The sequence below is a fragment of the Bactrocera neohumeralis genome, chromosome 2, assembly GCF_024586455.1.
Source record: "Bactrocera neohumeralis isolate Rockhampton chromosome 2, APGP_CSIRO_Bneo_wtdbg2-racon-allhic-juicebox.fasta_v2, whole genome shotgun sequence".
Lineage (NCBI taxonomy): Eukaryota > Metazoa > Arthropoda > Insecta > Diptera > Tephritidae > Bactrocera > Bactrocera neohumeralis.
Window position 1 is genome coordinate 86,996,660 of NC_065919.1, and position 13,351 is coordinate 87,010,010.

The following is a 13,351-nucleotide window of genomic DNA, read 5'->3' on the forward strand; positions in this document are numbered from 1 at the left end:
AAATTGCTACTCAACGAACTTGTGGCACTCGTCTCCCCCCAATTTAGAGCAAACTCTATCGAGACAAATGAATCAAACACGCATTGTGACAAGCCGTATCGACATAATACATTTGAACTTGGCACCATCCATCTACCCCCACCACTCTGTCCCACAATCAACCACTTCAACTTACCTGGCACTGCTGTGGTCCATGACGCGTTGGAGAAGATAATTTGGTGCGATTCTTCTTGAGCGTCGCGCCCGTCGCACCGGCCGCCGTGGCACCTTTGCTGCTGCTGCCGCCGCTCTTCAGCACGCCGCCACCACTGTTGTTGCTGTTGACACTGACTATGCTGTCGTTGCTGCTGCTCGACGAGCTGAAATTACTGTTGCTGCTGCAGTTGCTGTTGCTGTTCGTGTTGCTATGATTCAGTAGCGACGATGAGCTGCTCGTGCTGCTGTTGCTCATTATCTGTGCCAGCGAGGTGACGTTGTTGGTGTTGCTGCAACTGCTGCTGCGTATCAGGCAATTCTTGACGTAGCTGCTGGTCGTCTTGTTGGTGGTATTCGTGGCTGTGGACACTGTTTGCACGGATGACTTGGTTGTCGTGTGCGCCGTTGTTGTTGCTGTATTGGCAGATGTTGCGGCGCTTGTTGTTGTTGCTGATGCCACGCTGCTTTGATTGCGACGACTGATTGTGACTTTGTTGGCCGGTGCGGAGGTGGTGGTGGAGGTGCTGCTGCTGCTCGGCGCACTGCTCGTGGCGTTGGTAGGGGATTTTGTGGTTTTGTTGTTGTTACAGCTGCTGCTATTACTGCTAATCGGATTAGTATTATGATTTGTTATTGTTGTTGGCGATGTTGACACCAGCGCACTGCTGTGATTCTTGAATGCTGCAAATTGTTGACGACGAAATCAAGAAATGTTAAACACGGCGCGAGGGGATGGAGTTCAACATTTTGTAGCATACTTACAGGATGTCTGCAGTGAACCGAACACGTCGGCCAACATCTCCGGGTCGGGATAGCCGATGGTCAAGGCATTTTCCAAAGACGTTTGAGCTGGCGACTGATTGGAATCGGACGAGTCTCTCAATTGTAGCGTAACGGAACCCTCGGTGCCGACAGAGGCGCTGCACATCAAAACACGCGGCGACGACAAGCTCGTTAATGGCAAATGAATACTCTTCTGTACCTACAATGGCCGAACACACAAAGAAGAAAATGCATGCAGCATAAGTATTGAATTCAAAAATAACATTTCGAAACATTAAATTAAAATGTATGAATTTCGAGAAATTCGCACTAAGAAACAAGTAAAGTGAATATAATTATTCTATTTTACTTGCAGAATTTCGTCGCCGCCTGCGCTAGTCACTTAAAATGAATAATTCAATATTATGTGCGGGCTATTAGCCATCCCCCCACTGGCTGCCTTTGCGTCGGCAAGGCCTTTCACATATCCTACGACCGGCGCACGATCGGCCGTCGCCCATTTTCACAGCGACTGCCAACTGCTAATGCGCTGACTAAAGGCTAATTAATTAAATGTGAATGCATTCACTCTTGAGGTCCAACGAAAGCCTGCGTTGTCGCGCCATGAGCACTACAACTTGGCTGTGGACAATATTTAACGTTTTTGGGCCATAGTAATGACGGAAGTAAGAAATATAATTTTGTGGGAGCAAAGTGCGCATTTGTCCTACAGCAAAATGGCAGGCGAATGTGAGGAGGCTGCGAAGACAACAACAAAATAGCAAAATGCAAACGAATTGCGAACAGCTAATAAATGAATAGTATATTTTCGAGATTTTGATGCTAATTTAAGTACCCTCTAACGGCAATGACATCTCATTTATTTATTTTCTTGAATTTTTGATAGCTTCGCTTATAATAAAGAATTGAAAAATCAGTTGTGCATCAGCAAATATGAATCCATTAGCTTTTTAAAATATTTGATGAATCCCACCTGTCACTAACAATTATTTAAAAAATATATTACTGAAAATGCGCATATACCATTTGCTCAACTTTGACCCGGACTCGTGAATATAAACTGCATGCAAACTGGTACAACAACATTTTCTAAGTTCGTGTGAAGTTTAATCTCCTTATGTCAATTAGAGTGTGTTTGACAGCTGTTTGTTTACGTCGCGTAAAGATAAAGACTCGTTGAAAGTTTCACAAGTGTTTTGGGGAGCCTACTTTAACGCGAAGAACTTTACTTTATCACAAAGAACTTCGTGGCTCGCAAAATATTCAGCGAAGTCAACGAAAGCTAGCCTCATACGAATCTCCCATCCAGCTTGACGATAAAATCGAAAAAATTTGAAGAAGAGCGCTTAAGAATTGTCACGTTGACATCAGAGACATAGCATATGGAGCTCAACATCTCTTATGGATCATAAATGATAGTCTCGCGATGACGTTGAATCTTTTGCAAAAACGACGTCGAGTCGAGTTCGCAAAAGAGATGCTTGACAACATATCTAAAGACCCTTTTTAATAACGGAACGTGAATTTATGAATATGAATTCAAAACTGTCCAATAGTTTAGCAATTGACGTTTCAAAAATTGTCCGAATCTGGAAAACCAAAATTCGCTGAAACCACTGAAGCTGATTCCATTCGAAGTTTGTAACAAGAGTATGGAGTTTTTGATTCTAGGTTGTCAAGCTTTGATCAGATAGTATGCCCAGAGCATACTGAAATTATGGAGGGAACATTTCTCCAGCCTGCTGAATGGCAGTGAAAGCATAACACCTGGAGATGGTGAAGTCGATTTATCAATTGATGACTATGGAGCAGACGTTCCATTGCCCGACCATAAAGAAGTTTGAGTAGCAATTACCGATTATTTCTGCTTTCTCCAGACTGGATAAGGAAGCGAGGCGTAAGGGTCTGGTAGTGAACGAGAACAAGACGAAGTATTACTAGTCATCAAACAAACAGTCGACTCGGGACTCGGCTCTCACGTCACTCTTGACAGTCATAACTTCGAAGTTGCCCTGGTACAGAGGCATGGATGATGACACCATCTGATGAGTTGGCGTTACGAGTTTTCAAGAAATTCACCCATTTAACTTTATGTACCTTAACATATGAGTTTGATTATGTTTCTCAACTAGAAAATATAACAGAAATAGAGGCTTTCTTTGAAGGGTCTTAAATCTTTAATAGACTAGGGTATATAATTTTTGAAACAAAAAGAAATTGTAGCAGAATGAAACCCACCGGATTACGAAAATTGACTCATTTAAATTTATATTCTTAAACACCTTTTCACAACCTTTTTAATCCGAAAATGTATGTGAAAAATTCAAATAGTCCAGGTTTTGCGTTCTATTTTGTACAAACAATTTTTTCACAAAATTTCGTGTAAATTTAACTTTATATGTCCCAAATACACTGATTTTTTTATGTTTCTTTATTTTAAAATATTTATTTTTTCACCATATTTTGACTTAATATGGGAAAAAACTTAATTTTCAATCGAATCTGTAAAGCAAAGCCAATTGTTCCAGTATTTTTCTTCAAAAAATCTGATTTCATTTGGGAATCATTAGGTTCAGACAATGCATACAGCTGTTCCAACCGCAAAACGATTATAACTTTTTGGAAAAAAATATACATATATAATTTTATTGAGCCACAAACATACTTGTACAGATTCAAAGCTCTTCGATTCAAATAATTTAATAGTTTTCGTTCAATTTTATTGCTTTTTGAATTTGATAATTTCGCATTATTTCTTAAATGCTTATAAATATGTTTGTCTGTCTGCTGATTTTTTTTTTTTTTTTGAAATGTAAACAAGCGCATAAAATCATTAGAAGAACATGATTTAGCCAATGTCTGTCTCGCACTCCCTTTATTGGGGGCCGAACGGTCCATTGGGCGTTACAGCCGCCATACCAACCGCAGCGTTTTGCCGAACTCGCGCCACATAAAATCATGAAAGCTGCAGTGCCAACCAAATACGCGGAGAATTCGAGGAATTTCCCAAAACCAAAGTCGAATGCATTGCAAATACATCATTGCGGGCCAAAGCAAGCACTTGCAACAGAACTGCAAGCAAAATGAAACCAACAAATTCAGCATCGAAAAATGAAGAGCCCACAAAAAATGCCAAAAGCCGCTAGAAATTTCGGTGACAGAAGTGAAAATGAAATTAGAATTGGTTTAAAAAGAAATAAATAAATCACACACGCGTATTTGCGTACATACGAGGGTGTATGTGTGCGAGTTGAGAAGTAAAGAGGTATAAAAAATTGCGGAGAACTTTAAATTGATTTAAGACAATGCTAAGCTTCTCGGTATGCATGGAAGCTCTTTCTTCTATGGAAACATAATACCTTGAGAACATGTCGAAATAGTTAACATAGCGACGCTGTTGAAGCGTGCGACATTGTGCCGTCACTTATAAATCAACAACTAAACCACACACAGCTATAAATACCTAAATGGAGAGATTGGAAAATATCTAAGAAAAATGCTTTTCATTTTGAAGGACAAACATTAATTTTATAGTTGAAGTAAAAAAATATTTATAAGAAACAATTGCGCAAAATATAATCCAAACTGTGGAAAAAACGGAAGAATAAGGGCCAAACGTATTTTTTCCAAATATTGCATACCCTAACGGACTTATGCATTGTTGAACAGTCGGAATGAGTGGAGCCCAGAAAACAGATTTCGTGCCTATCGAAAAACTGTTACCAAACAAATGCAAAGTGGCCTAAGTGGTACTCATGTTTGTGCTACCAGCTTGACGGTCTACGCTACTTCCAATGTTGAAAAAGACGGTGTTTCAAGGAACATGAAGCATTTTGTTGTCATAGTTCAAGAACCAGAGGCGCCTGCTAATGAATTAATTTTAAGCCAGCTCAATTTCCTACAAGGTAACTTATTCGTATGTGAATGTGTAGTACTTATGGATGCCTATGAGGACAGCGGCGCATAATTATACCGTTGCTTGGACAATTTAGTACCCTGCATACATATGTGGCGCTTTATACAAGTATTTAGTAACGATATACTATATATTCTTAAATTCTTTTTCAAAAATTTTAGAACTATAACTTATTAAGAGTAGGTTTCGATTTTTTTATTGCCGGATCTGGGAACTTCTTTTTATTCCCAAGTAATTTTAGTTTATTTAACTCAATCGTCTTTTTGAAGTTTCCATACCATTAAAGATTCAGGAGACGATGCGAAAAGTAACTCTGGGAATACGATCCACGGATTCTACTTCGAAGAAATGTATATGAATTGGACCTCGAAGGGCTTCCGCAACCACGGTTTTCTTTGAATCTGTTCTCTAACTACTTTTAAATGTTCCTCGATATTAGAGGAATGTAGATTAGATAGAAAAAAATTTTGCCAACCGATCATTTTCAAGTAATAAATAGACCGATCGTTATAATCGACAAAATATATTGAACAAGATTTTCACTGCTGTAGAAAACTATTACGCACCAACTGAAAGTTGGCCTAAAAGCAAAGTGGTATTCAATTAGGGATTAACAACTCTCCTGTAAAGTGTCCTAAAACTGATTTGGGTGTATTTACAACCGAAAAGTTACACTGAAGTCATAAAATATGCTTTGCTTTCCCAAACTCAAGCAAAACTTCCAACTTTTCCACAGCTAGCTAAGTTTCTTGAGCAAATGAACATATGTATGTATACTTATAATAATAAAGGCATACCGAGCGTATACGCACATACTTATCATACATATGTAAAAAGTAATAAAATCTAACAGACAACAAGGCGGCATCAATACGCCCGCTTGAGGAATAAAAGAGTCTCGGCTAATAACGGCAGGGAAACTATCAAACGTAGCGTGCAAATGTGTGAAAAATAACATAAAAATTTCCTTTCATTTCAAATGCCAAACACATGTACACACATACATGCACGCGCACATACTTTCCATTTCAATATATTTATAAAACTTTTATCCATCGCGCAGAATGTGTAGGCGGTTTATTTTTTTCTTCGATTTTTTTCTAGCATTTTCATAGTTGAATATTATAAAAAACACGCACATTATTTCCCTAGTGTTTCTTTTTAATGAATATGAAATAGATATGTAAACATGTGTGTGTGGATGTGTGTGTGTGTGTGAGCGTCTGTGCTAGTTTGCGTGCCTTTTTCACCATTTCACCATGATTCATATGTCAATCAAATGTCAATGTCACGTAGCTAAACAACGGCGACGATGACAGGCACGGTGAAAGCGGCAATGAATGGGATCGGTGAACGGTGATGATTATGACACCGACGAGAAGATGTTTGGCAGAAAAGAAATAAATAATTATTTAACTCTGCACATGAGGTGCATAGGAATATGTGAACACACCCCAATACCCTCAAGTTAGCGAATGGATGAAAAAAATGAGCTCACAGCATATTCATTCGTCAGTTAGGGCATAGAAGTCGAGTCTATTTAATTCAATTCTTTATAAAATGTGTGGAAAAGTTTGAGGAGAATGGTTCCATAATGAATCAATCACGATCTGTCCAACGTCAAACATGTGAAAACGGAAAGCGTGTAAGAGCCATCCATCAACAGGACATTTAACCGCGTTTTTTCCCAATAGCTTTCCATAACCTCATAGAAATACGCTTAGGCTCTTTCTAGCTATCAAAATTTCAAGTAAATTTGCTAGCTGTTAGTAAGAAATAGCAAGAGCAAGGAAAATTATAAATTAAAAACTAAAGAGGCAGAATGGTGTCATCTTCCCACTTCAGAGTTATTTGTATACAAGAATCTAGACCGAGGCAGTAAGAGATAGACTGCCTTATATTTGTCTACATGATGATTCTATTCCTCAACTAGTCGAAAGTTTACAGCTCGGAACTGAATATCTTTGCTGATGTCATAAAAATCCAAATATTAAGTACATTTGAAAGTATGTACTCTGGCTGCAATCCTTTCATCATACACGGCTGCAATTACGACCTCAGTACACAGCCGCAAAAAAACTAAAAGGCCTATGTTTGCTGGAAATAAGGTCGCACTTGAATTACGCCGATCTGATCGTCGAGACCTTGTAAAGTAAATGATCTGTTAAGGTCATTGCGAAGTCTTAGCCAAACAGATTCTGTTGGGAAACCGCCTTGCAGGAGCATCAATAAGTACATGTCAATAAGCAATCAACGCCATCGTAATTAATACATTCCTGTATTATTTTTGAACTGCGTTTTAGGGACGTTCAACAACCATATATTATGGATATGAGCTCGAATCAGATTAATAGTTGCGAAGTTCCTCCTTACCACACCACTTCTAAGACTCGACGAAGTCTAAACGTCTCATTACGTGGGCACTTTGATTACACTTATCTGAACCTCCCTTCAACTAGAATTGAGATAACCACAAAAAAAGTACCTGGTAACAAAGAAAAAACAACATAGTTGATTGCAAAGTTTCAAAACGAACACTTTACTATTTTGCTTTTAGAAGTAATTATAGCTAACTAACTAAATCAAAGTGTTTCATTTAAAATTTGACTAGACACTACTTAGGGAATATGCTTTATGATCACATGCAATTGTTTATAATAACGAAAAAGCACATAAAAAGCCAGCTATAAGATTTCTTATTGGAAGAACTACGACAGTGCTTCACGAACTTTGTTCAAGCTACAATGAACTCACAAACAAACCCGAATAAGTTCAAGCTAAATATTGCAATTTGTTAATTTAATTGAGTGTAAATTAACTATTACAGTGTTGGACATATTTTAGATATTTATTCCATACATTTAATAGCATGTCTATATTCTCGAGAAAATACTTGTCCATGCTAGTAGGGAAGTGCTAAGTTCGGGTATCACCGAACATTTCATATTATTGAAATTTGCATATTTTAAAGGTATTACAGATTAGTTTTAGGGAAACCAGGCTCAGTTTTTACCCAATTTTATTTATTTTAGACACAAAGATTATGAGTAACGCGTTCTCTCGTTTTCATTCTGAGAACTCACCTTTTGGCCGATATAAGCACACCTCTATAAAGTCACCCGGAAATTCAAGAAATTTTATATTAGGTATATGGGTAGTAATGGACCGATTCAACCTATTTTTAGCATACAGATATACTATTATAAATATAAAATATTTTCGGTAAAAACTCAACTTAGACACTGGGGCCCACATATTCGGTACCAAGGGACTTGAAAATTTTTGGTTCTATTTGAACAATTATTGCTCAAAAGAGGGCATACTTCAAAGGCTCGATCGAGCATGTACAGAGATATGTAATTTTACCTAAATGTGGGCGCTGCCACACCCATCGTTCAATTTTGACACTGGGTCGTGGAATGCCTTCTCATACCTTCCGGTGGCAAAATTGAATGTCTCTGGCGAATTTAGTTAATGATATTCCACGCATTTAGTAAGTTTACCAATACCGTTATATGGGGAGTGGGCGGGGTTATGATCCGATTTTTAGAGTTCCAGTACTTAAGTGATGCGAATCCTGTGCGAATTTTGTTTTTTAGCTTGAATGGTTTGGGAGATATATAATTTAAACCTATTTGAGCGATAGCCCACAGGTGATCCTTGCTACTGCGAACCCCTGTTAAAACAAGAAAAAACGTTAACTTCGGTTGCACCGAAGCTAAATACCCTTCACAGGTGCATTTCTGTTAGTAACTATGTGTTCAGTTTGTATGGCAGCTATATGCTATAGTTAACCGATCTGAAAAATTTCTTCGGAGATTACATTGTTGCTTTAGAAAATAACATATACCAAATTTCGTGAATATATCTTGTCAAATGTGAAAGTTGTCCATACAAGAACTTGATTCCGATCGTTCAGTTTGTATGGCAGCTATATGTTATAGTGGTCCGATATCGGCCGTTCCGACAAATGAGCAGCTTCTTGAAGAGAAAATGACGTTTGCAAAATTTCAAAACGATATCTTAAAAACTGAGAGACTAGTTCGTATATATACAGACAGACGGACAGACAGACAGACGGACATGGCTAAATCGACTCAGCTCGACATACTGATCATTTATATATATACTTTATGGGGTCTCCGACGATTCCTTCTGGGTGTTACAAACTTCGTGACAAACTTAATATACCCTGTTCAGGGTATAATTACCGTTATACATATGTGTTTTTCATATGAACTCGTCCTGCATTTGCATTTCTAACTCAAGATGAAGCTTACACAGACAGACGAACGGACAGACTGACATCCAGGATTCAACTCGTCTCGTCATACGCGATTAGTTTTAGATGATACAAGCAACCCTTAGGTGAACAAAACTATTATACTCTGCAGCAACATGTTGCAAGAGTGTAAAAATGTGTCAACCAGTGCATAATGATCTTTAGCATTGTCGTCAATGCTGAACGCTCACTCCATGGAACTGTAAATTGGCGTTAAAGGTGGTTAAGTACAGTGGCGGTCGGACGATCCGGGTAAACTCTAAAAATTGAACATTACGACTTCAAATTTCAAACGCTGAATGAAAATAATTAGAAACAAATGACTTGCTCCTCTAGTAGAAAAACCAACACATTTTTTAACAAAAAACTAAAATTTCTACCAAAATTACAACGATTTATCAAGCATTCCTCTTTGTAAAGTGGTTTCAGCATGACATTAATTCATATTTCACACCCAAGGGGGTATCAAGTTCTTCAAAACAAAAACAATAAAGTTCTAATATTTATTACTTTAGTCAAAGCGTTTGACAGCTGCCCGGTATTACTAGTTTTATAGAGATGCTTCTGACTGCTTTAGACATCATTAACGCTAAGTTAATTCAAATAGCTCCGAACATATTATCTACCAATTAAAAGCACATACGAGAGCACACGTACACAATTAATGAGCGATTAATGGTGACCCAGTGAACTTCCAATTGTGGAAATAAAGCCTGCCATTCTCCACAGTTTGGTTTTTGTAGTATAAAACTGCAGCGCTCTTCTCAACTGTCACACAGTACTGAGGCGTTGAGGCAACAGGTGTTACTGCCTTAAGCATTACATGTGTAACTGTACATAAATTAAGATTTTGAAGTCATTCTGTGACGAGTTAAAACAAAGATGCAGAGTTTCTATGAAAACAAACGCGTATTCATTACCGGCGGAAGCGGTTTCCTGGGACGAGGTAAAATATATGACTTTGGATCAATTGGCTTATTAATATTAATACAAATGGAAGTTGTCGGAGTGACTAGCTCTGAATTTGTGTCAATAAATTTTCTGTTGATAAACTGCAACTATAAATCTCACCTACTTCTCTTGGTTGCAAAACGATTTATAAATTGTTTCAGTTACAGCATGAAGCAGTGGTGAGATTGAGTAATCTAGAACTCTAAGTTCAGCGGTGAAGATAAAACAGGTTTCAATTAGAAACGAACGATATTAAAGCCATCAGACGAAGTCCTAAATTTAGATTCCCTAAAAGCAAGATTTTAACGCCAAGTATATCTACCGATTTTGATTTCATCTCCGTTCAGTTCAAACAAAACAATTTGAATTATACATCAAGGATAACTCGTCTTTCTGCTAGTAGAATTTCTACAGCGCAATTATTCCTATGAGGACCAATAATTCTATAAACACTTTTTTTCATATCTCTTGCAGTAATCATCGAGAACTTGCTTCGCAAAACAGAGGTTAAATGCATATATATGCTGATCCGCGCCAAGCATGGCACCACAAGTGAGGAGCGCATCAAGAAAATTCTTTCCGGACCGGTATGAACAAGTCCTTTTAAAGATTGAAACATAGCAAATTATTATAGTTACTCCTTTACTCAACAGCTTTTCGGCAAAGTCAGAGAGCTAAAACCGCAGCTGCACACACTAATTACACCGATTAACGGCGATTGCGCCCAAACGAATTTGGGTATCTCACCTGAGGACCGCGAAGTACTAACGACAAATGTTGACATCGTTATCCATAGCGCAGCCACTATACGTTTCAATGAACCGCTCTATAATGCACTCATCCTGAATGTCGGCGCCATCAAAAGCGTATTGGCTTTAGCGAAGGAAATGTCGCAACTAAAGGTCAGTTGGAAACTAAAAAAATGCCGTACAAAACTGAAGTCATAATAACTTGCACCCATTTCAGTCTTTCGTACACATCTCAACCGCCTTCTCCAACTGCGTTTTGCCACATATAGAGGAAAAATTCTATCCGGAAATCATTGGTATCACCGCTAATAAAGCACTCAAAATGGCCGAATACTTGGGACCGGAGCTAACTAACAATTTGGCTAAGGATTTATTGGGTAGCTTCCCAAACACTTATACCTTCACGAAGGCGCTGGCCGAAGAGCTGATTTTGAGTGAAGCCGGCACACTGCCGATTTGTATTTTCCGTCCGGCCATCAGTAATTATAACCTCAAAAGAAGCGTTGTGCAATTAGTAATTACTGTTGTTGCTTTTATTTATTTTATAGTTACCTCCACATATGCAGAGCCCACACCCGGTTGGGTGGACAATTACGCTGGCGCAACGGGTGCTTTATATGCTATTGCTCAGGGAATGTTGCGTGTCGTGTATATACACAGCAACAACCCAAGTTTGTTGGTGCCTGTGGACTTTTGTGCGAACACAATTTTGGCCTGTGGCTATAAAACTGCGCAACAAGAAACGATCGAAAAAGAAAAAAGGTTAGGATTTTTAGAGAAGTTTAATTGGAACACAATTTCAGCTTTAAGTCGTCCGTTGTGGGAGCTGAGTGAAGAGCAATTTGTATTCTCACTAATTAAAGAACATATTTCTCTTCTATTTATTTTTCTTAGTGAACCCGTGATCTACAATTTTGTGCCAGATGAAAGAAATACAATTCTTTGGGGAACTGTGGCTGATGCCGGTGCATTTTATGCGAGAAAGTATCCCTTCTCAAACACTATATGGTACCCCTTCATTTTAAAAGTCCAAACGCAGAGACTCGAGACCATTTTGGCATTCCTCTTACACACCATACCCGGCTACATGCAGGATATGCTACTGCGTTTGCGTGGCGAGAAGACGCGGTATGTCGATAGCACAAAAACACTGTGAATATTTTATTTAAAATTCCTCTTTTAGAATGGTACTTTTGAATCAAAAGCAAGAACAGTTTCTACAAGTTTTAAGCTATTTCAAAACAAATGCGTGGACTCACGATACTACGAATACAAAGAACTTGTGGCAATCTCTCACGCCTGCGGAGCAGTCAAATTTCAATTTCAACATGTCCGGTGTATGTTGGAAACAATATCTGAACGACATTTTATTCGGTTTGCAACGTTACTTAGTTGGGGAAGATGATGAAACTATGTTGAAGGCGAAGAAGCGCTTAAGAAAGTAAGTAACTAAATACGACATGGTTCAGATTAAAATCTAAATATCTTTCTTTTAAGGCTTCAATTCATTCACCGATCATTACTGGCTTTAATAGTCACGGGTCTTACACTGTTCGTATTTATCGTGACATTTTATTGCTTGGAGCAGCGGTACTTGAATACGAACTATTTTAGTACAATAAAAATATTTGTAAAGTAATAAGTTAAGAGAATCTGCTTCGGTAATGTTTTCAATGGATAATGGGTGCAAAACCGTATTCCAGAAATGATGGAAACTTTTCGTCTCTAACTTGTGAATAAAAATCAAATTTCTAAGCTTTATTTTGAAGTAAAAAGGTTTCGTACAAAGTTTTATTTTATGTCTGAATTTGGCATTCCCGTAAAATTAATACGGCTATGTGAACTGTCGTTAAGCAATACCAAAAGCTCCGTCAGGATCGGGAAGGACCTCTCTGAGCCGTTCAATGCCAAAGGAGGTTTCAGAAGAGGCGATTCCCTTTCGTGCGACTTCTTCAATCTGCTATTGGAGAAAATAATTAGACGGCCTGAGTTCTGCTTACTCCAGAATGGATTAGGAAGCTAAGCAAATGGAACTGGTAATGAACGTGGGCAAGAACAAATATCTCCTATCATCAAACAAACAGTCGTCGCAATCGCGATTAGGCTCCCACGTCACTGTTGATAGTCATAACTTCGAAGTTGTAGATAATTTCGTCTATCTTGGAACCAGTATCAACACCAACAACAATGTCAGTCTCGAAATCCAACGCTGAATAACTCTTGCCAACAGATGCTACTACCGACTGAGTAGGCAATTGAGAAGTAAAGTCTTCTCTCGACGAACAAAAACCAAAATTTATAAGTCACGCATTATTCCCGTCCTGCTATGTGGTGCAGAAGCCCGAATGATGATAACATCTGATGAGTCGGAGTTACGAGTTTTCGAGAGAAAGGTTTTGCGGAAGATTTATGGTCCTTTGCGCATTGGCCACGGCGAATACCGCATTCGATGAGCCGTATAAGATATACAAGGTG

At 38.4% G+C, this 13,351-nt stretch overlaps 2 protein-coding genes across 3 annotated transcripts in view; one reads left to right on the top strand and one right to left on the bottom strand.

Annotated features, from left to right (window-relative positions):
* LOC126757255 (serine-rich adhesin for platelets) overlaps positions 1-13,351 on the bottom strand; it is a 112,135-nt gene that overhangs the window by 16,889 nt on the left and 81,895 nt on the right. For both annotated transcript variants that reach the window (XM_050471035.1, XM_050471026.1), the window contains exons 4-5: positions 958-1,177; positions 176-876 (exon numbers count right to left, since the gene is read on the bottom strand). In XM_050471035.1, coding sequence (XP_050326992.1) covers positions 176-876; positions 958-1,177 — 921 coding nt within the window. The remainder of the gene's footprint in view (positions 1-175; positions 877-957; positions 1,178-13,351) is intronic.
* On the top strand, positions 9,936-12,651 carry LOC126757266 (fatty acyl-CoA reductase wat-like). The gene is made up of 8 exons (XM_050471044.1): positions 9,936-10,122; positions 10,602-10,714; positions 10,781-11,029; positions 11,094-11,355; positions 11,425-11,638; positions 11,771-12,004; positions 12,060-12,317; positions 12,374-12,651. The coding sequence occupies exons 1-8, from the start codon at positions 10,059-10,061 to the stop codon at positions 12,513-12,515; spliced, it is 1,536 nt and encodes a 511-aa protein (XP_050327001.1). The 5' UTR covers positions 9,936-10,058; the 3' UTR covers positions 12,516-12,651.